The sequence below is a fragment of the Excalfactoria chinensis genome, chromosome 2 (genome assembly GCF_039878825.1).
Source record: "Excalfactoria chinensis isolate bCotChi1 chromosome 2, bCotChi1.hap2, whole genome shotgun sequence".
Lineage (NCBI taxonomy): Eukaryota > Metazoa > Chordata > Aves > Galliformes > Phasianidae > Excalfactoria > Excalfactoria chinensis.
The window spans coordinates 58,624,802-58,646,467 of NC_092826.1; the positions used below are offsets into that span (position 1 = coordinate 58,624,802).

General features: G+C 39.9%; 1 protein-coding gene across 1 annotated transcript in view; it reads right to left on the reverse strand.

Moving 5' to 3' along the window:
* Positions 1-21,666, reverse strand: part of GALNT12 (polypeptide N-acetylgalactosaminyltransferase 12) — a 43,158-nt gene extending 21,492 nt beyond the window's left edge. Inside the window, exons 1-5 of the mRNA XM_072328710.1 lie at positions 21,111-21,666; positions 8,542-8,711; positions 7,718-7,907; positions 4,316-4,501; positions 1,522-1,639 (exon numbers count right to left, since the gene is read on the reverse strand). Of these exons, the coding sequence (XP_072184811.1) occupies positions 1,522-1,639; positions 4,316-4,501; positions 7,718-7,907; positions 8,542-8,711; positions 21,111-21,493 (1,047 nt within the window). The 5' untranslated portion in view covers positions 21,494-21,666. The remainder of the gene's footprint in view (positions 1-1,521; positions 1,640-4,315; positions 4,502-7,717; positions 7,908-8,541; positions 8,712-21,110) is intronic.

The window sequence follows — 21,666 nt, forward strand, 5'->3', positions numbered from 1 at the left end:
TCACATTCTTTCATCACATAGAGTCTAGTAAGAGGGCCATCTTCCACACTTTCCGCAAGGACATATTGCTGGTTTTCTGGCTCCTCAGCCCCAGAGGCCATCTCATAGACAAAAAACACTACTCCCAACTCCTACTGGCCAAAGGGCAACCTGACCAGTGTGACTGAATGATTACCCCTAAAGAAAATAAGTCTCAAGCCATGGAAAATGAAACCACCATAACGTATACAACAAAGCAGACTACAGCTGTGGAGCCAGCTGTGAGATGCCTGCTTCAGAAGCTCACAGATTTCATGGAGGTGGGTAAGTTGTTTTGAGCCTTGGGCTGAAGCCCCCCTGAATTTTCTGATTGAGACAAGTGGGCTTCACGTTTGGACTGAAGTGTCAGAAAAACTAATCTCCGCATGAGAAAGGAGAACTTCAGATCAGTGATCCTAGATGAGAATTCCCTCTCCAGAAAGAAACCATGTCACTTCTGAGTCAGTGCTTATTATCCTCCCAAGCCCTTTTCCTTTCCTTATTCTTTAGCATTCTTTGGTTGGATTTCTGCACTACAGGCCACAGGAGACACAAAGGCACAGTGGCCACAAAGACTGCACATCTCTTCTGTTAACAGGTAAAAGTCTAATGCAAGGCAATCTCCTCATGAGAAGGCAGTCCTTTCTCATGAGAAGGTTTTGTAACATCAAAATATTATTTATTCCTGAAAGAAAGAAAAAAAAAGAAACAGACAACACAACAACAAAAAGGAAAAGTATGGACAGTGAGTTGTAAACTCCTTGCAAGTCAAAAATGGCATTGTGGGGTACCTTCTAAACCACTGCTGGATTGCTTCAGCAAACTAAGAGTGATTTGAGTTGAACCATGTGCTCAGTGGTAATCAGGACAGGTACAGCAGACTTGAGTAGAGCATGATCGCTTTATTCATCTGTCTTCACTGTCCCATATCTTCTTTTCCTTCACTGTAAATCCTTTCCATGCCAGCACAGCAATCTATCTGCATCATGCCTTAGTCCAGGTACATCCTCTGGTGGGGTTCCTGGAGATTTCCTCACTGCCTTTTATAAACTTTATATGAACTTTTCCTGACACGAAACAAAATTAAGCCTTGCAGAAGCACAGGGTTGCTCACCCTGTCCCACTGATAACTTCTATCAACTGCCAGCTGTTCACTCCAGCAACTGCTATAGCAAACTCCAGCACCACATGTAGGAAGTACTAATGTGTCTTTTCCAACTATCTGCTTTAAGCCACAGAACATAAAGTTCCCACTCTAATATCACACTACTGCTTACGTTTTATGCAGATGTTCCAAACAAAGAAATACTTGGAAAAGATGTCTTTTCAAATGGTTATTCTGAAGGAAAATATAGCTATAATGAAATGTGAGAACAATGAAAAGATTAATGCAAATGCATACTGAAATATTTGCTTCTTTACTTTTGCTTACACCACAGCCTTCTCACTGAGTAAGAAACGAACAAGAAACTTGTTTTTGCTCTCATCAAAAAAGTTACTTACCCTAAATGAAAACTCAAGGTTTTCTCCACCCCAGACTTCCATTCCTGTGTCATATGAACCAAGATAATCAAAATACTTCTTACTCACAGAAAACAATCCACCTGCCATGGTGGGAGACCTGTACAAGAGAATAATAATGCTGAATTTAGTAAAAAGAAAAAAATAAATAAAGAATTAAAAACAAAACAAAAAAAAAACCACAACAAAAAACCAAAAACAAACAAACAAACAAAACAACAACAGAATGAGTTAGAAATACAACATTTTCACTATCTGTTTTCTCATTCTTGAGGATACAAAGTAAGAGGCAGCCACTGATCAACTAAGTATTCCATTTCAAGAACATCTGAATTTACTGTTTTGGTTTTGCTAACAAAACTGTATCAGAAACAAGTTTCAAAACATATTAAAACAAAAAACATCAATGAAATGTGAGGAGATAAACATTACATGAAGATATATTTTTGCAACTTGTATGGGAAATTGGTAATCACAGCCTGAACCTCTGATTAATCAGCTGAGGCAAGTGTCGTGTCAGCTGTGGGAGCACAGGTGAGAGTAATTTAGCTGTGCTCCCAGAAGGGGTGGAGCTCGACTCCACCTCCTCTAGACCTCATTTAAGGGCTGACCACCACTAAGGCAGAATCTCTTGGAGATAGCTCCCTGGTGGAGATTGCTTCAGCATTTCCCAGCAAAAACATCCGTACCAGTGAGTCTTTCCTTACAAATAACCCTTTTAATATTTGTTACCATCTTTGTATCATTCTGCCTTACACAACTGTAATGTCTTTGAGACTGACATTAAAAGACTAGCCTTTTATTTCAAATTACAGAACATACACTTTTTGTGGTAGAATTATTTTATTCAGTTCTGAAATTCTAAGTGCAGTATATTTGTAGACTTTACTTAAGTTGTAAGTAACTGCAAACCTGTGCTTTAGTAATTAACAACATTCCTGATTCCATTAGTAACAAGTGGAAAAACTCCAAAATTACCTGATCAGAATTCAGTAAACATAGCCTCAGAGAGATTTTTTTTCCTTCAAAGATGACCTATATATATTTTTTAAATGGTTTACTATGTTTGACCAAAAAAAAGAATTAGAAACCAAAATTTGAACTGTTCTGGCAGGGTAATGTTGAAAGGGCACAAGACACACTTATCAACACAGTTAAGGGATGAGCTTTCTGTAGGATGGTGTGTGCATCTGTAAATAGAACTGAATCTGTTTAATATTGCTCCTAATTGTTTACAGCCTTAGAAAATGACCCTCTTTAAAGTGCTAACCACATTATGCTGGTTGGAATTTAATTCATCTAACACTTTATGAATTTTACTAAATTGCAATTGATGTAAGAATTAAAAATGCTGGGTCTGCCATCACTTATTCTTAACATGTCAAAACTAATTTTACCAGCCATCTTTTTGAAGCAACACAGTCTTATACTGTCATACGTTGTTTCAAAGAATGGAAAGAGATAAGGTGAGACACAGAAGAGAAAAGGACTCCATAAGCTGTCAAGCTCTTCTGCCTCACCCTTCTCTAGTCTTTCCATACAGTCAGTGATACCATTCTCTCAGCACTACTGCTTTCTCCAGATAACCACACCACTCAGCTCAATCACTGGTCCACCTTGAAGCTTTATTTCTCATCATTTTCCCTTTGGCATTCCAAAGACAATTTCTTCTTGTTGGGAAGAAAAGCACCGTATTTAAGCTTAGAGTCTTTCACTCTACTTGAGACTTTTTTTGGAATATGTGTATGAATGTAAGCTGAAAGGGTCTGATTTACTGTCTCACTTTTTCCATTAAAAAAACAAACAAACAAAAGCCTGTTTTCTCACAGTTGAGGATAAATTCATTAATATTAGTGAAGCACTGGGTATTATTATCACGATAAATGACCTAGAAAAGACTGGGGAAAATCAATCATTCTATATCTGTTGTAGGCTGTAAGATGACAAATTTTAAACAAAGGCAAGGATGTGACGTTAAAAATGCTGAAGAGGTGCTTCATTTCTCACAATGCACTGCTGAAACATAGCAGCTTCTATTTCAAGTATAGCAGACCAACAGCTATCAGGATTTTGTCTACAATAAGTACCCATTTCCTAGAAGCACTCTTTGAACTTTCCTTACCAAATGTAAAATGCAATACAGAGTGACGAATAACATCTATGGATTTCAACTATTGCAAGCAGAATTAAAACCCACCATGAAGAAGACATTCACATGATCTGCGGTGAATTAGTCCCTCAGAAACTATGGTGGGCAGAGATAAATCATTTCAACCCAAATGAGGAATTTGAAAATTGGCTCACCTTTGACAACAGAGCAAGCAGCCAGCCCTATTGCTACGGCAGAAATAAAGTCTTAAGAATGACTTTTCCCTCTTGCTGGTTGATGATTTTTTTCTTCTTTTCATTGCTGACCAAGATACATTTTTTCGCAATATAGATATCTTTGTTTTAAATACAGGATATCCTTCAGTATGAATTAAGAACATACAACCTTTCCTTGTGCTGCTAAATATCTGTTGGGAGTGCATCTACAGAAGTGATTACTTGTGCAATAAGGATTCTGCGCAACAGATTACAAGAATTTCAGCTTTTAAAGCAGTATTTTTCTTGGATAGAAGCTACTCCAAAAAAATGGGAACTATACAAAATGAGTAATTTCAAACTAAGTGATAAGCACTCACAATACCTTTTTTTCATGGTTCTGACACTTCCGACTGAAATGAAAAGTACTCATAACATTTATAGTTTAAGAACGGGATGCATAAGAATTAACCTGATCACATCAATCTTGGACTTCCTTCGTTTCTGTTCTCTCTCAGGGGTAGTGTGCCATGTGAAGACCAATCTCCAGTCAAATCCACCAATCTGTGGCTCACCAGCATTTCCCAAATACTCAAACGTGTTCCAATCAATAACATCAATAACAGGGCATACGACAGCTGATTCTTCTTCTGCGATTCTAATGCATTTAAAAGAAGAAATAAACACATTAGGAGAAAAAGTATTAATGAGAGAAGCTTCCAACAATTCCCTCTACTACAAGATTCTCTCTAGAGCAGTCAAGAAAAGAAAACATTGGTGAACACCAAACCCAAAATTTCTCAACTCATGCTGCAATATAAGGAAAAAATGATTACAAGAATAATCTTTTTGTTGTTGTTGCTATTGAAGATGCATTAGGATGGACTCGGGCATCTGGCAAGCATCATTCTTCCTGGACAGTGGAAGTCTGATATGCCAGATGGCTTGTGGTTACATAGTCAGCACCTGGCTCAGCTGCCATATCCAACATCACAATCTCAACAAAAATGTGTTTTACTGGTAGCCGCCTCTGAGATATTTATAAAAGAGAGAAGAAGAATGAAACAGGATTCCTGGATAAAAGGTGAAACCATGTAATCTTTTGTCGTGACCATTATCATTCTCCAGGGACAATTAAGATAGCTCTGTGACCCTCAAAATCAGTTTTTCTTATAAAAATGATAACCTGCAAAAAGTTACACTAAACACTAGCACATTGATTTAAAAAGATGACATGAATTCAAAACAAACATACAAAAAAACATATGATATTAGATCCCTAATAGTGAAAATACCATGAACATGGCCTCAGAAAACCCTAACACTACAAGACAGTTAAAAGGATAAAAAAGATAGTGCTGCAGAATGACATTGCTATCAGCAAGTCTAATCTAAAGATAGTTAAGATCTGTATCACTACTAGGAACACATCAGAGTGGAGGACATTCCTTGCAAGCAGGCTTTGGCAAGAAGATAAACTTCCTCCCATTTCTCAATATCATTCAGGGTTTTCCGAATTCCTTTCCACAAGTATTTGCCCTTAAAAAACATAGAGAGATTCTTTGCCTCAGATTCTGGAAAGGACTCTTTTAGTAATACAATGGATCACTATGAGCATGCAAACTTAAGCTAAGGCTTTTCTATAACATAACTCTTTAGTAGTCTTCTCTACACTACTCTTAACTGTCTCTGGTTAGTCCAATCAGAAAGCGGCTTGTTTGACTTTTGAATCTTGTTTTAGCCCTGCATCTTCTGATTTACACATTCCACGTAAGAAATAAAAATGAACATGTTAGATGGTCAGACAAGTCTTGATGCATCCATCATTCAAGGGCAGTTTGTTTCTCATGGAAACGTGAAGCTTAAAATCTGCAGGCTGAAGAAGGGGCTCTGATTGTTACACTCAGATCTCTGAAATTAGAGCAGCTTGTGGTGGTTAAATACAGTAGAGGACAGAAGTGGCTCCAGAGGGGTACTGTCTGATCTGAGAAAGACTGCCTTAAACATAAAATGGCCCCTTCTCGTTGCCACTGGGAAAATACAACACAGCTGTTTTCTTCTTTTAAAATTCCCCATTGAATTGCTACTTGTCAGAGTGCACAAAAAGGCATATACAAATATCATTATCTCCACTCACTTGCATAAAGGTTATGCACAAAGCAATGAGAAGGATATAAACATGGAGAAAAAACTCCCAATCAAAAGTAACAGAGTTTAGTTGTTCTTGAAGAGGAGTGAAAAATAAGTATTTGGCACATGATTGCAGTTGTGAAAGGAATCAAATAAGTGAAAAACCATCACTTTTTCTTCTAACTAAGATTTAACTAGTAGGTGCAATGTAGAAATAGATTACAAATAGATGGCTGCACTGCAAAATTCTAACACTGATATTGCTTCCATACATTTCAGACAGTACCATGCAAACAGCTGCTCAGAGATAGACATCTGCAGCTAGAGCAAAAAGGGCACAGGTTCCAAGACACATCCAGAGCTAACTTCTTAAATAAGGCAGTGTATTACACTCAGAATTACCTAAACTGTTTCTCAAGACTACCATCTAGTGGTTTGCAAGAAAAAAAAAAGACAGAATTGAATGCACTACTATTGCTGTTTTGTTTTGTTTTTTAAGAGGGCAGTCATTAAAATCACGCTTATTCTTTGATTTTTATACTTCTGTATACTAGTTCACATTGTCTGTACTATTCAGTTAACCAAAATTCATCTGGAACGTACCTGTCGTGAAATTTAGATGAAAATAAGAATAAATGTGACTATTTTATGGAGAAAATAGTTATTCCAGATACAATTTCAAAAACAAAATGGGGTTTTCCTCTTGACAATCTCACTCTGTTTTTGGGTAGTGCTAGATTTTCTAGCCTTTCTCTGAGGTCTGTGATATCTGAAAAGGCACATTTACAGAATGCAAATCAGACCACTGACTTTGAGGAAAGGATTTTTTATTTATTCATTTTTAGATGTTTTTGAGAGTTGATTTTATATGCTGTAGCTAAGCAATGAGTGACTGAGGTACTGAAACTGTTCAGTAGTGATGGGGATGTGGGGTGATGCAGTGGGATGCTCCATTGGCTGAATATATAGTAGGAAAAGTGCTCTTAAAAGAGTTCTTTGGTTACTGACTATGTATGGGTAAGGCATAATGTAAATACTTTTAGCATAAAACTAGTATTGTGTTCTTGGTTTTGTGGTGGTTTCTTTTCTTGCCATTTTTTCCCCAAACATATTTATTGTTAATGGAAGTTTTCTAAACTATGCAGATCTGCAATATAGATGAAAAACAACAGAAGTTCATATTACAGTATCCCAGCACAGATGGTGTGCTGACATAACATTAATTCCTCTCTACTCTACCTACCCCTGTGATACTTTGTATCACAACCAGTTTGAAAAGATGGCCTAGCTCATCTTCATCCAAGGAAGATAGAGTTTATTGACTTGTCCTCCAATCTGCTTCTGTGTACCTCGTCCTGAAAAAAAAGATGACTCAGGGCCCACATCTTTTGAGATGATCTTCTTATCTACCACTCAAGCTGATATCCACATTTCTCAAGGCAATTTCACAGCTAGGGGTGGACTCTCCTCCTTGAAAACAAAGTTTTCTCTCCTCTGAAGGAAAAAAAAAGCAGCCTGGTCCACGCAGAAAACAAACAAGCAAACAAACAAACTCTTCATGCTCCTATTTTCTGGCTCTCTTCCAGGAGAAAAATACTTACACATTCTGTGGGACCAGACTGTGATAACCTCTGCTAAAAGTCTGTGAAGAGTGATTTTTTTTCCCCTGCAAAGTACCGGAACATGCTAAAATGACTCCTTTCCTTTTGCCACAGTACAAAGCCTGGATAGAATGTAACTCTACCTTTCCAGAAGTGGTTCCAGCCAGCCCTCGTGGCATTCACAGTGGCAGTCCAGGAAGGTCAGAATGTCCCCTTTGGCTACAGAAGCCCCCAGCAGTCGAGCTCGAACCAGTCCTTCCCTCTTGTTTGCACGAATAAGACGCACCTTGCGTAAGCCAGCCACATAGTTCTCCAAAGGCTCCTTTAAATGGTCTATAATGACAACATAAAAACATATATGCAGTGGTGAAATGATTGGCTTATGGCATGTTAAAAGAGCGCTGTTTTTTTGAACATTATATGACAAATATGGTGCTTTACTGTCTACACAAAGAATAAGGATGGACAAAAACCGGTTACTTTTAAGAAATGGAATGCTTCATAGTTGCTCTGTTTCTCACTTCCAAATCGTTAATTTTGTCTCGAATGTGAAGGCTCTGCCATATAAAGGTTTTATTCTTAACACAGTTCACCTGTGATAGAAAATGACAGCATTGTTACATGTTCCATAATGCACACAGAAACAGACAACTTAGATGTTCCTTACTATAACTGATGCCAGCACAACCTTGGAGCAATTGAAACGTGCTCAAATGAGCACAGGTGGAAGGCTGTAGTTATGTATATATAAAAGTATTCACATTACAACAGAGCAAACATGCCTGATTCAAAACTAAATTTGGTTTAGAAGTTGAAATTTTCACTGGCTTCTAAAAGGCAAAACATTTTCAAGCTAGATACCTCTATTGCAGAATTTCATGGTGTGTTACGAGAAGAGCAGAGCTTTTTTCTCCAGTAGACTAGATGACAAAACAAAAGCATCCATATTTAAAACTATTCTTTGTACCTTTGTCACTGTAATCATCTACGAGGATAACTTCTTCTAAAAGTATATCTGGAGATGTCTCAAGAACACTATGAACAGTTCGCAGAAGTGTTGACCAAGCCTCATTATAGAAAGCTATCACAACTGAGGTTTTGGGCAGGCTGTAGTAATCATACTTCTTCTCTTTGCACCTGTAAGCAAGAGGACACCGCTTAGTACAAGTGAAAAAACACCGGTCAGTTTTCAGACAACTATTATCAAATGAATAGTTCGTAACTTTAGAAAAAGAATACCTACTGGAACTTAACAAAACTGTGAATACATGGAGTAGTCATTCAAATACCTTTAGAATTGAATAAGACTAGAATTCTGCAGCTCCCAAAATTACCTAAACAGAAAAGTAACAGGAGGCATTTTGTGCTGATGTATGTGCAGTAGCTGTCTGTCCATAAAGTAGCTGTCTGTCCATAAAGTTATTCCAAGTTCAGGAGTGAACAGTGGGTAAAATATACCCCACAGACTACAGAAAGAGGAAAAAAAAAAGAAAAAAAAAAAAAAAAAGAAAAAAAAAAGGGGGGGGGGGGAAATAAAAATATGAAGAATGGTAAAACCAGCATAAATTACTGAGAACCTGTGTTTTGGAAAATAAAAGAAGTGCCAGACAGTAAAAATGTAACTGTAAAGAAACAGTAACTTATAAAGAGAAAAAAAAAAAAAACAAGCACCAGTCATGTAACTATGAAATATGTACACTAAAGCATAATTTGGGAAGGCCACAGAACTGCCAAAATACAATAGTGAAATCACAGAAACATAGTTATAAAAACGCATGGTTTTGGCTCTGTGGAGAGCCTGCATGTTTGCAAACCTTTGGATTAAGTTCCAGAATGGATTTCCTATAAATACATACATATGAACTTCTCTAAATGAATGTAAGGATGCCAAAAGAATTTCAGATGAGCCAAGGATTCCCCTAGTGTGAAAGAATTTTAAAATAATGACAGCTTTTACCATGGTTGTTCCCCTTTCCCTCAAGCACCATATAAAGTTTTACTACCCCACAACAGAAGCAGTTTAGAGACCTCAAAGTCTTCCTATGCCTCCTGCTTACTGCCTGGAAGATGAGAGGGGCAGAACAACACATTTCTGTACATCACCGGGTAAAACAGCATGTAGGGTATTCCTCCCATCAAGTCAGATTATCAGTATGTTGACCAAAACCCAGTGAAGGGAAAAAGCAGAACTGACCAGCAACAAGTTTGACAGCAAAACCCGTGAGTCCCATTTATGAGAGGCAAAATTCCTTAAAACACACAGACAGTGATATGAAAACTGCTTACCTTGAGAACAGTAAGACTACATTTACTGACTGCAGTGCTGCTGTGGTAGCAATAAAAATAGACTTCTTATAGATTTATTTAAAGATTAGGTAGTATTTATTAATATCTGGGGTGTTGTAAGAGAAAACATCTGTATCTGGTAAATACATCTAAAATTACAGTTCTTAAGAGAGAAAATAAATAAATAAATAAATAAATAAATAAATAAATAAATAAATAAAAGCACGTAAAGTACTTTTGTAATAAATACCTGAAAATGAGGAAGTGAAGAGGAGAAATGATAGTTGGGTGGAGGAGGAACACAGACGTGTGCTTCTCAAACATGACAGGAATGCTATGTAGCAGCATTCATTTTATATGAGATATGCACTCACACATACACACATATACACACTTACACAGTGAAGAAGAAAAGCGCTTCTCCCCCCGGCCGTACCAGTGCTAAGACACACTGCACACAGAGAGCTGCCTCATACTCATGGCTGGTGACAGAAGTCATTTATTTTGCCAAATGTTCATCGAGTAACATTTTAATTATTATTTATTTTTTCCCCCCCTCTAAGAGCAATACAGAAAAACCAACTACACGAAGCCAATTTTAGAACTACATATTCTCTTTAGCCTACTGTAAAGTAATTATGCTCATTACTGCCAGGAAAAAAAAAAATGGAAAAAAAGAAGAAAAAAAAAAAAAAAAGAAGCTTGTTATATATCACAATCACTTGTGCTAGGTAATTTCAGTTCATTTCTGGATGGAAACAGGATCATTACCTACTCATGTGAGAAAACTTAAGGAAAGAAGAAATAAATAAGAGAAAACCTCCAGGGAAGTTTTCTCTGGAAAACATCTCAAAAAGATTCATGGAATATTAAAGTTTCACTCCCTAATGTGAAAAGGGAAAAGAAATCCAAAAGGTCTAAAGAAGCTTATAAGCCTAATTATAGATTAAAGACTTCAATGAATTTGCCTGAAAATCACATGCTGGAGACAGGAAACATAATTTGGCAGAGAACAAAGCAGTCCCCAGACTGCTCCTGATTCATCATGCATTGCTGCCTCCTTCATCAAGTGTTATCGAGGCTGTGGAAAGAAGTCAGCCTCTTATGGAACAGACCAGAGCCAATATTTCTCAGGTTTCTGAAGTCAAGAAAGAGGCTAAAAGGAAAAGCATTGTGTCAAGAAGAGCAAATTGTTATCAGCATTGCGAGGAGGAGAGCCGGCTCCTCAGGCTGCCTGTGCCTGCTCCCCGTACCCCTAACAAGAATGCCTCCATCACCTGTTGGCATATTCCAACATGCAGAGCACTATCAAGTTCAGCTTCTTAGCACATTACGTTTACAGAGAGTTTTGCTCAGACTTAGACAGTCATGCCAATGCAACGATCACAAACCTAAAGCATTTAAATCCTGGAAAAATACTGAGGTAAGACAATCACTGTAATTCTCAGAAATAAAAATGCTTATAGGTGTCTTTGCAGAATAATTAAACAGGATACATACCTACAGTAAACACTGACACCTAACAAGAAAAAGAAGCTTAAGAAAGAAAAGACTACAGATAGGAAACCCAGTGTTGTCAAAACTAGTCATCTTTTCCCTTTCCCAAAGCCTACTTACATCAGAACCGTCTTCACAGTGCATCTTCTGTATTCACCCTTGCAAGCTTCCAGATGTATTTTTATTCCCCATGTGTCACCCAAGTATCCAAGCATCTATTTTCTACATGAATCATTTCACTCCTACTTTGGGTTACTGAGAGAAACAAACCCAAGTCAGTTACTTACTGTTACTGTTACTAAAATGTTACTGTTATTAAAATGACAGGGATGATATAAGCTGGTGACAGTAGTCCAGAAATATGTTTTTGCAGCTAGAGAATGCATATTTATACTACCTATACTGCAAACTGCTTTCAGCTCCTGACTAAGACCTGTGTTAGTGCCACCCCTGAATGCCCAGCACTGAACTGACTCAGGACAAGTGCCGTGATAGGATCATCATGCCTCACAGCAGCCAACTGAAGGTCCAGTGCTGTCCTTTAGCCAGCTGTGTGTGTCCACAAAGACAACCCCTCTCACCTTCCTTAGGACATTTATCCAGGATAGATAAACAGGCCTCTGTAGGCCTACACCTCTCCTCTGTCAACAGAGGTTTAATTATAGGGCAAACACTTCACTTTCCATGGCTAAAGTTAAGGGAAACTATCCACAGTTCCTACTGCTGGCTGATACACCACCCAGAACATTGTTGTCACAGCTACCAAACTGTTCATAGAAACACCCTGTAGGTATAAAGGAATTAGTTGCTTGTTAATCTAACATTTCAAAGCATGGAAAATAAGCACAGTAGGTCTGTCATTAATACAATAGGTGTCCAACACATTACACAACTAGTCTCATTACCTTATTCAACTACAGGGATTTGATTTTGCTTATACTTAAATAGATAAGCATTACATATATACATACATTTTAAAACTCAATAAGATTTTAAAAGAATGTATATTAGAGGGTATTGCTTCTGGAAAGCAAATGTCTCTTAGTCAAGCTGATTTTGAACACATGACACCTGGATCAATCACTGAGAAAAAAAAAAAATAATGTAAATTCTAATGTTATTCAATCATGAATCTCTATATTCCTAGATGGGACAAGAGAGAGGATAATGCTGGTACACATCTTTCGTTCAGCAAGAACAAACTTAAAACCGCATTCCCTGTCTTCCACCTCTCCTGGATCTTTCCTTACTGCACCTACTCAAACATCTAACTTCCCCAAATGAAACCTAAAACTACGCAAGTAAAGATTCATCACCATACATCAAAGGCCTCGTGAGGTTTGGGCTTTATCTTTCTGCATCTGCAATTTACAGTCTAATTGAGACTGTGAGGCTGACGAGTTTAATAATTTAACCTTGGCATCTAGTACGGTACAAAATTTTCTGTTAGTAAGCATTGCCACAGGTTATTTATTAGAAACTAAAGAGACATCAGACAGGAAATTCCTAAACAAAATTCAATGGGCTATTTTGGAGAACATTTGTGTCAATTAACATAATTACTCGATTTATTTCAGTGCAAGGAACTGTTCTCAGAGATTCGTATCTATAAGCAGGGAGAGAGAGCGTGGATGTGTGTACAGCAGGCACGCTGCCATGACTTAAGTAGGGTTGCTGACACGCTTCGGTGCAAGACATTTCCAAATGCTGTGTTCTACATGCCCAGCTACTCATATTTTAAGCAACAAATACATAAATAAATAAACTGAAAGTTTTCAGAAATTTGTTAGGAATGCAACCTGCTTACAGATTGTTTCAGGTTTTGCAATGATAAACTTCTTTTTGGGGATTGACAGACTTAAACATCTTGTAAAGGAAAAAAAAAAAAAAAAGAAGTTGTGTGGTGAAAATCAAAATGTTGCAATTATTCTCAGCTCTCCGCACTAATACAGCCCTTCTAGACAGCTGAGATTTGATTTATTTATTTATTTATTAATGTTTAATATGAATGCCCGAAACCATAGGGAAGATCAAGATTCTTCAGCTGCTCACAAGAAGTTCCTAATTTGAACGTGGTTAAGCTGTGGAATTAAAGGGTGATGCCCATTTAGTGAGAGGTGTGCTCAAAAGCAGCACATTGTGGGCTCTGAGAATATACAGGTGATCTGCATCTATGGCAACAGCTGTGGGCATTCAAATCTGCTTTTATCTTCCACTCCATAAACTGCAGAGGTACTGATGTGATAGCTTGCCAACACAAAATGCCTCCCAAAGGCAGAGGACTAAGCCATGCTGGGGCCTTGCTCTCCCTCTCTCTCCCCTTCAGCCATGAGAGCCTCAAACTACCCAGCATACCACAAAGTGCAGTTCTGCTTTCTAAGCCAACTTGCATTGCTACCGAGACTGTGACGTCCTCCAGGATGAACCTGTGCTTGAGTGGCCGTTCCTTGCTCCTTCTTGTGTGAGTGCAATCTATGGATAAAATCTATAAGCCAAACACCACATAGCTCTATTAAATCAAAATCCCAAATGCGTAAGTGCAATGTTTCCAATGCAATTAAAGTATATAAATCAGGTTACTCTTATCTTCTCCAAACATCACCCAACTTTTCATCCTAATTTATTTTCTCAGGTGAAAGTACCTCAAAGGAAGTATCAGTTCTGCTTAAAAATTAGGAAGCCTCAAGGCCTTATCCAAGCAAAGAATGCAGAGACTGCATTTGATTCTGCACAACTTTGCACACCTTATGGAAGGTGTGTCTTGCTCTGCTTAGCAAAGCAGAGGGCACAAGCTGATGATAACTGCCAGGACAGGGCAAAGCTGAAATGAGTCAACAGGACAAAACAGAGATAGAGGCCAGACCATCACCTGCTTCCCGTCTGGAACAAACCACAATGTAAAGCGCCCCTCTCTTACATTCAAAAATTTACTTTTAGGGGAAAACTGTGATTTCATACACCTACATTGGAAAAAAAAAAAAAAAAAAAAAAAAAAAAAAAAAAAAAAAAAGCATTACTTTTAGGTGTGTAATTTGATTCCAGGCAAGAAAATCATTTTGCAAGATAATACAGTAGCTGAATGTCATTTTAACCATCACTAGCAGCAGGGTGTGGATGCACCTGGACTTCTGAGATACCGAGTGCAGTGAAATCACTGTTAGAAAAAAATAGAGAAGAAAAAACATCCTTTGTGCTTAACCGTCACTGATCTGGAAACACATCACATTAAAACAAAACCAACTCAAACCAAGCAGTCATCTAGAGGTCAGAGGGAGCTGAGGAACTCTGTAAGAAGCTGCAAAGGAAAACAGTCAAGAAATAACACTGTGATTTCTACTGGAAAATGTTGGTGGGTGATAAATAAAAGCAAAATGATAAAGGATCCCTTCCAACCCAAACCATCCTATGATTCTATAAAGAAAAAGTGCACATTTTTAGGGAAGATAGGAAACAGTATCTCAAAACCAGTAAAATATACAAGAATACCAAAGCATGTCTATATTAAAATATGAAAGCATGTGTATACTAAAATACCAAAGCACGCATGGAAGCATCCCTGTGTTCTGTATTGCTACAAAACAAGCCTGCTGATTTAAAACAAACAAACAAACAAAACAGTAATGCTGCAGATGTATTACTCCTCCACATAACCACAGGAGGAAGGAATGAGTAATCCCAGTCACACACTGCTGTGTGGGTCCAAACCTATTTACAAATGTGAAGAATCCTGCAAACTAATGATAAAGTAATAACCAGAAGGTATCATGACCAACGTAATTAAATGAAATTATAATTTATGTTGTTACTTGTTACCAATTATTATCCCTTCCAATAAACCTCAGGGGAAAAAAGAAACAAAACAACCACCAAAATAATGACCATAGTGTTACGAAGAAAGTAAGAGCATAGACAGCTGCAAGTGTTTTATGCAAAACATTTGCCTGCTTGTAGAAGTATTGTCTGTTTGGACTCTGCTCAGCTGTAAAGCATGAACATATCTACAGCAAACGAAGCCTGAGTGCAAATACTACGTGCACAGGGAAGGAGCGTGCATGCAAGCTCATGCTTCTGCAGATAAGAATGCCACGGAGTTCACTTTCAGTGCTGTAAAATGGGATTGCTGTTTCTTATCTGTCATCTAAAGATATTGGAAAATGTAGGAAGTTTATGGAAGCAGCTAGGGTGCTGGATGGAAAAACCCAGGCTGCTACTGCAGCAGGTGAGTGAGGCTCCTAGAAATAGCAGCTTTCCCACTGCATGCAGATGCTGTCACTTCATAGAATCACTAAGGTTGGAAAAGACCTCCAGGATCACTTAGCCCAACCACCAACCCACCACCATAACACCCACTAAACTATGTCCCTCAGTGCCAGATCTACCCTGAGCAGAAGAGGGAGAAAAGCCAGTCTCGAGGATTGCTCTGGGAATTTGCTAGCAAGATGGGCAGCCAATGGAATTGGGTATTTACAGCACAGTAAACAAAACAAAACACAATACCAAGATAGATTGTGTGAGACTCATATTCAAATCCAAGAATAGGCAGAAAAAGCAGTTTTCAAAGTCAGAAAAATCTTAGCATAAAACTGTTGCCCTAAAACTCAGGGATGGCATAGAATCATGGAATCATAGAATGGTTTGGGTTGAAAGGGACCTTTAAGATCATCCAGTTCAATCCTCCCTGTAATAGGCAGGGACACCTCCCTCTAGACCAGGTTGCTCAAAGTTCCATCCAGCCTGGTCTTCAATGCTTCCAGGGAGGGGGCATTCACAACCTCTTTGGGTAATGTGTTCCAGTGTCTCACCACCCTCACAGTAAATAGTTCCTTCCTAATATCTAATCTAAATCTACCCTCTTCCAGTTTAAAGCCATTTCCCCTCATCGTATCGCTACCTGCCCTTATAAAAAGTCTCTCCCCAGCTTTCCTGTAGGCACCTTCAAGCACTGGAAGACCACTATAAGGTCCCCTTGGAGCCTTCTCTTATGCAGGTTGAATAACCCCAGCTCTCTCTGCCTGTCCTCACAGGGGAGGTGCTCCAGCCCTCTGATCATCTTCAAGGCCCCCTCTGGACTTGTTCCAACAGCCTTGTCCTATAGGCACAAAGTGCAATAGTGATAGAGGAAGCTAGCTGTGTATTTAAGCACATATACATATATACATACATACATACTTAAAATAAGCCTTCTCTCCAAAATGCAGAGTTGCAAATTAAAAAACAAAACTCTATTTGTTTTTTATTTTTATTTTATGAACAGCTGACAATTATTATGCAGACTGTTTCCAATGTTTGGGGTTCTGTGGTGACTCAAAATCATTTGCCAAGTAAGGAGAGATGGAAAAGACAACTCCACCAGCTTGTGAGGACAGGACGAATGAGGCCCAAGAGCTTATTCAGGCTTCCACCATGAATGACAGCATGAAGTGCCAAGTATGTGAAAAATACTGAGTCAGCACAAAAGTGCCTCTCCCTGCCTTCCTCCTTTTGTAACTACAGTCAGTCAAAAGAAAGCTGGTGTGATTTCAAAGAAATCATCTCTGAAATGAATGTGCAAAGCACCCCTATCATGAGAAATACAGCCCTCCTCTCCCAGAAAAGGTAGAGTGTCTAAAATCATGAACAATCCTTAAGAACAGTTCTGAGTTAAAATGAACCCCAGCAGACAAACTGGAAATGTACTTTTCATTCATTGTGTGAGGTTGCCCAAGAGACTCCATGGCTGCCTACTCAATCCATCCTGCAGACCCTCAGCCCAGCTTGCAGGAGAAGCCCTGAAGGACCAGATTTGGCCAGTAAGGAGGCTGAGGGGCAGCAGACAAAACACACCATCCTGAGCCCATTCTGCTGCATCCACAGGGGGCCTCAGAAACTCAGTACCCTAAAAGATGCTTGTCATTTTTTCATTTTTCACATGTACAAAAATGTAAGAAGTGAAAGATTGATGTTTGGAAGAAAATCTGTCACATCCAGATAATATGATGATTGGGAAAAATATTTACCATGGCCCTGAAGAAGTGCTCAGTGAGGCTACTAACTACTCAGCCTTGGAGACCTTCCAAATAGGACCTAACAAGGAAGCCTTGCAGCAACACACTCTGATGCTGAAGTTGAAGAACCTCTGAAGAGTTCAATCAAACCTGTTACTACATAGTCCTATGACATATTTAGCTCCTAGCCTTTCTACAAATTGTACACCCTTATTCACAACACTTTAACCAAAAGAGTACTTTTTCATAGGTTAGTACGTATATACATGCATATACGTACATGCATATACTTATAGTTCTAGCTGTCAATAGAACTAAAAAGCTTCCACGTGATGAAACACAATATTATCAGATGCTGATTAAAAGCCAAGACAGTAAAAGGAAGCAGCAACTGTCTAAAGGAAATGACGGAAGTTGTCACATTCTCCAGGTCTGTAATTAAAGAGAAAAAGGATCAGTTCTCAGAATAATGTATTACGGCAGTCTGTGAGAACAACAAAGAATAAAGATATGAGTATTTACATTGGCAAGGATATATTAGTAGGAAAGTTTCTTCAGCGTGAGATGTTTTTATTATAAAGCACATACCATCTGATAGAATTCATAATCAAATATGACATAATTTTGAGGGCTAAACTCAGACCATATTCCTATTTCTGCTCATGACAGCTGAACTGCTGAACAACAAGGAACACCTCCACAGCTCCCTCCCATCTCTTACCAGTAACTACTCCCACACTTCTGGTCCCACAGCCAGACCAAGATCTACAACATACAGCAGAGGGAAAACTTGTGTCATCTGTTTCTGAGAAAGAAAAACCTTGTATCCACAATGTTGCAGAGCAGGTTAAAGACTTACTAGTTTAGATATTCTCAGTCTTCAAGACAAAATTCAATGTGGTAGCACCCCCAAAATGGGTCACTGATGAATGTGGAAAGATATTAAAGTTAAAATGAGAAGAGGGGCATGCAAGAATTGTTGCCTATTTTTACTCCCACTTCTTTCCATCCTCCAATTTTTCTTGGATCTAAATTTCAGGACTTGACTTGCACACATAAAAATGTGCTGGAACAGACCAAAAAGGCCACAGTATAGTATCTGTTAATATCTGATGAATCCTTGATTTGAACTCTGAAGCAGATGGACTTCCTTATACTTTGCAGCACATGGATTCATGGAGCAAGGTGGTGGCTCAAGGTGCTTCATCCTCCTCATGCATGTAATAGTGTCATGGCTCAGCAACAGGCACCCCTCGGCAGGCACCTGTCTGTCTTCCAGGCTGGAGAGCCTGGAAAATGACATCAGTCATTTCATTACAGAAACCATACCATAAGCTGAACAGCATTGGGTCCAATAAGGTTTCTGTGAAACTTAAGAAGCAACTCTTCTTCACTACAAAAAAAGACCACTTCCCATCTTTTATCTAATTTATCTATAAATGCAAGGAGTTTTCACCTTACCTCACAGATGTTTAAGGAACTCATTACAAGAAGACAACAACACACTATGTCTATTTTTTATTTTTTTTTTTCCAATGAACTCCGATAGGTTTGAGAACTGCCATGCTTGGTAAAAGCCAGGTTGAGTCTTTCTCGGTAGGTCACACCTACCTGCTACTAATTCTGTTCCTCATCAGTTTCTAAACAACAAGTTTAGAAGAGGCCCAAGCCTTACTAGCACACAGTTCTCTGTGTCTCCTCTGAAATACCATTTTAAATAAATAAATAAATAGTCACAAAATAAATTTGTCACTTTCTGGACATTAGGTACCCAGTTACACTGATCACATCTAGAAATGTAGTCTTCGCACCACCTTGGGGAAAGCTGAAGCATTACTACACATTTTGTTCCATCACAGCCTCTCCCATCACCCCAATGTTCATTAAGATCATGAAATGCTTATCAGGTTGGTCAAGCATTACTAAAATAAAATAAAGTAAATCAGATATTTCTTAGATTTGACATTTCAATCCATATAGCATCTAATGAAACGCAAAGATTCCCTGGTAGTACAGGCTTGTGGATAACTTTTTTAATATTTTGGGGTGGGGTTTTTTTTTGGACCTGGATCTTTTTACCAGTCTTCCCTCTTAAAAAAAGTAGCAACAACTTTATTGCAAAATTGTCTTTGGGGAATTTTTTTTAATACATTTGCTGTGAAAGTTGGATAGATCTTCTGTGATACTTCTGCCATAATTTAGATTTAACTGTGTGGGAATACACGAACAACTTCAGCGTACCAGTAGATGGATACTAAAACGGTACAACACAGCCCTGTTTTCAGAAAACAATTATCTCTGAGATTATGTCATTGCAATCCTTTGCTTTAGATTTTTTATCATTTTAACATCCAAGCACTAAAATCAAAAAAAGCATATCACCAGAGCAAGATCCAACTGCCTTCTTACATTATTTCAAGAATCTGCCCCCTCTATCTACATCATCCCTCACTCAACAACAGCAATCCTCTTTCCTCCAGCAGAAAGACTGGGAGAAATTGCAATGATTTCTTAAAATTACTTAAATCTTCCTGTAAGAACACAACTAAAGCCTCAGTAAATGCTATAATCCATTCTATAGACTGCTTCTGAGGAGACAGTATGAGCACAGTATGAGCTAGTTAAGGTAAACAAGCCTGTTGTCAGTCTTACAGTTACAGTAAAGAGGCCTTGCATTCACACTGCAATTTTTTGTTACTATAAGATACATGTTCTAGATTGAACACTTATAAGTAGAATTGGGTGGGCAGCTGTCCAAACACAACAAACAAGAAAGAAATTTATGGCAGAGACAAGGCTATGCCTTCTCCCCAGTTTCCTGTGACCACATGGGCCTGCTGCAAAGAAACCAGCGGGCTTTGGCTGAGGTGGAAGGGACCTGAGCTGGTAGTAACTGCAGCCTTGTTCCCTCTGGCTGAAAGCACATACTCTAGTTGGTCCCCTCTTCTCTTGGTTTAAGGCTATCCTTCTCAGCAGCTGTCTACAGGATAAGCCATGTCAAGGTAAACCTCTGAACCAAACACAGCATTTGCATAGGCCAGAACCAACCATACAGCCAAACCTTCTGTGCCAAACTGTGTTTTGCCAACTCAAACCATCAGTTGGTATCTAATCCTTATATTAAAACTGCTAGTGGCATTATCTCTGGTAAACTGACCCAACAATTGATTATCCAGGAACAAAGAAAGTGTGAAGTTGGATGGACTTTCAGTATCTCTTTCAGCACTTAGATATCATCAAACAACAGCACAATCTCAGAAAATATGTACCTGAACCTTCTTTGTGACAGAACAGCCCAATTCACATTGTGTGGCGTGATACTTGAGTGCAGCGTAAAGCTGAATTCTGGGAAGTACAATATTTGTAGAGCTGGGAGTGGCTGGAAAAGTACACTGAATGCAGTGACCTAACCGGGGGACAACCGGGATCGGCGCGGTGCCATAGGGAAAGGCTGACACCACACTGCAGAGGAAACCAGCCTCTCCTGGGCTTCGCCATGGCCAGCGCCGTGCTCTCTTCTGCCTTTGGGAAGCGCACAGCAGCACAAGCACTGACAACTTCCAGTCTACGAGCAACGCGGCGCTTTTAAAGCGCTCCGCGGAGAAAAACGATACTACACCAACAACTCGAGCGTTTTCGAGGGCTGTGCCCCGCTGATTGCCACCACCGGGCACCTGCCGGCCCGGAGCAGCCCCGGACCGAGCTGTGCCGTGCCGGACTGGCTGGGCTGGGCTCCCCGCCCCGCCTCTCAGCTCCCGGCGGTACTCACAGCGGGTTCCAGCGCTCTGGCAGGCGGCGGTGCAGCGAGATGCGGTCGCTCAGGTAGATGTTGATCTGGTGCCGTCGGATGCTCTCCTCCTGGCGGCGCTTCTCCTCTGGGCTCAGCTCCAGCCGCACCGCCCGGCCCAGTTCCCCCAGCGCCCCCGGCTCCGGGTCGGGCTTCGCGTACACCGGCTTCCGCAGCTGCTCGGCGTCGGCGGGCGGAGGGGGTGGCGGCGGGGCTCCGCGGGCGGCGCGGCGGGGCGAAGGGCCGTGTCGCCAGGCGAGGAAGCCGAGGCCGGCCAGCAGCCCCAGCACCAGCAGCGCGCCCCCGCCGCGGGAGCCCCGGCCCCGCTTGCCCCAGCACATCCCGCGGCCGACAAAGCCGGCCATGCCGAGCAGGTTGCGAGGCAGCAGGCGGGGCCGGCAAAGCGCTCTTGCCGGCCACGGGCGCAGGCACGCCTTCGCCTCGGGAGAACTCGGCCAAGTTTTCGCGAACCTGCACAAGCCACGCAACTCAGCCGGCGCCAACTCTCCGCCTCGCCAGGAAACCCGCCCGGCTCCGC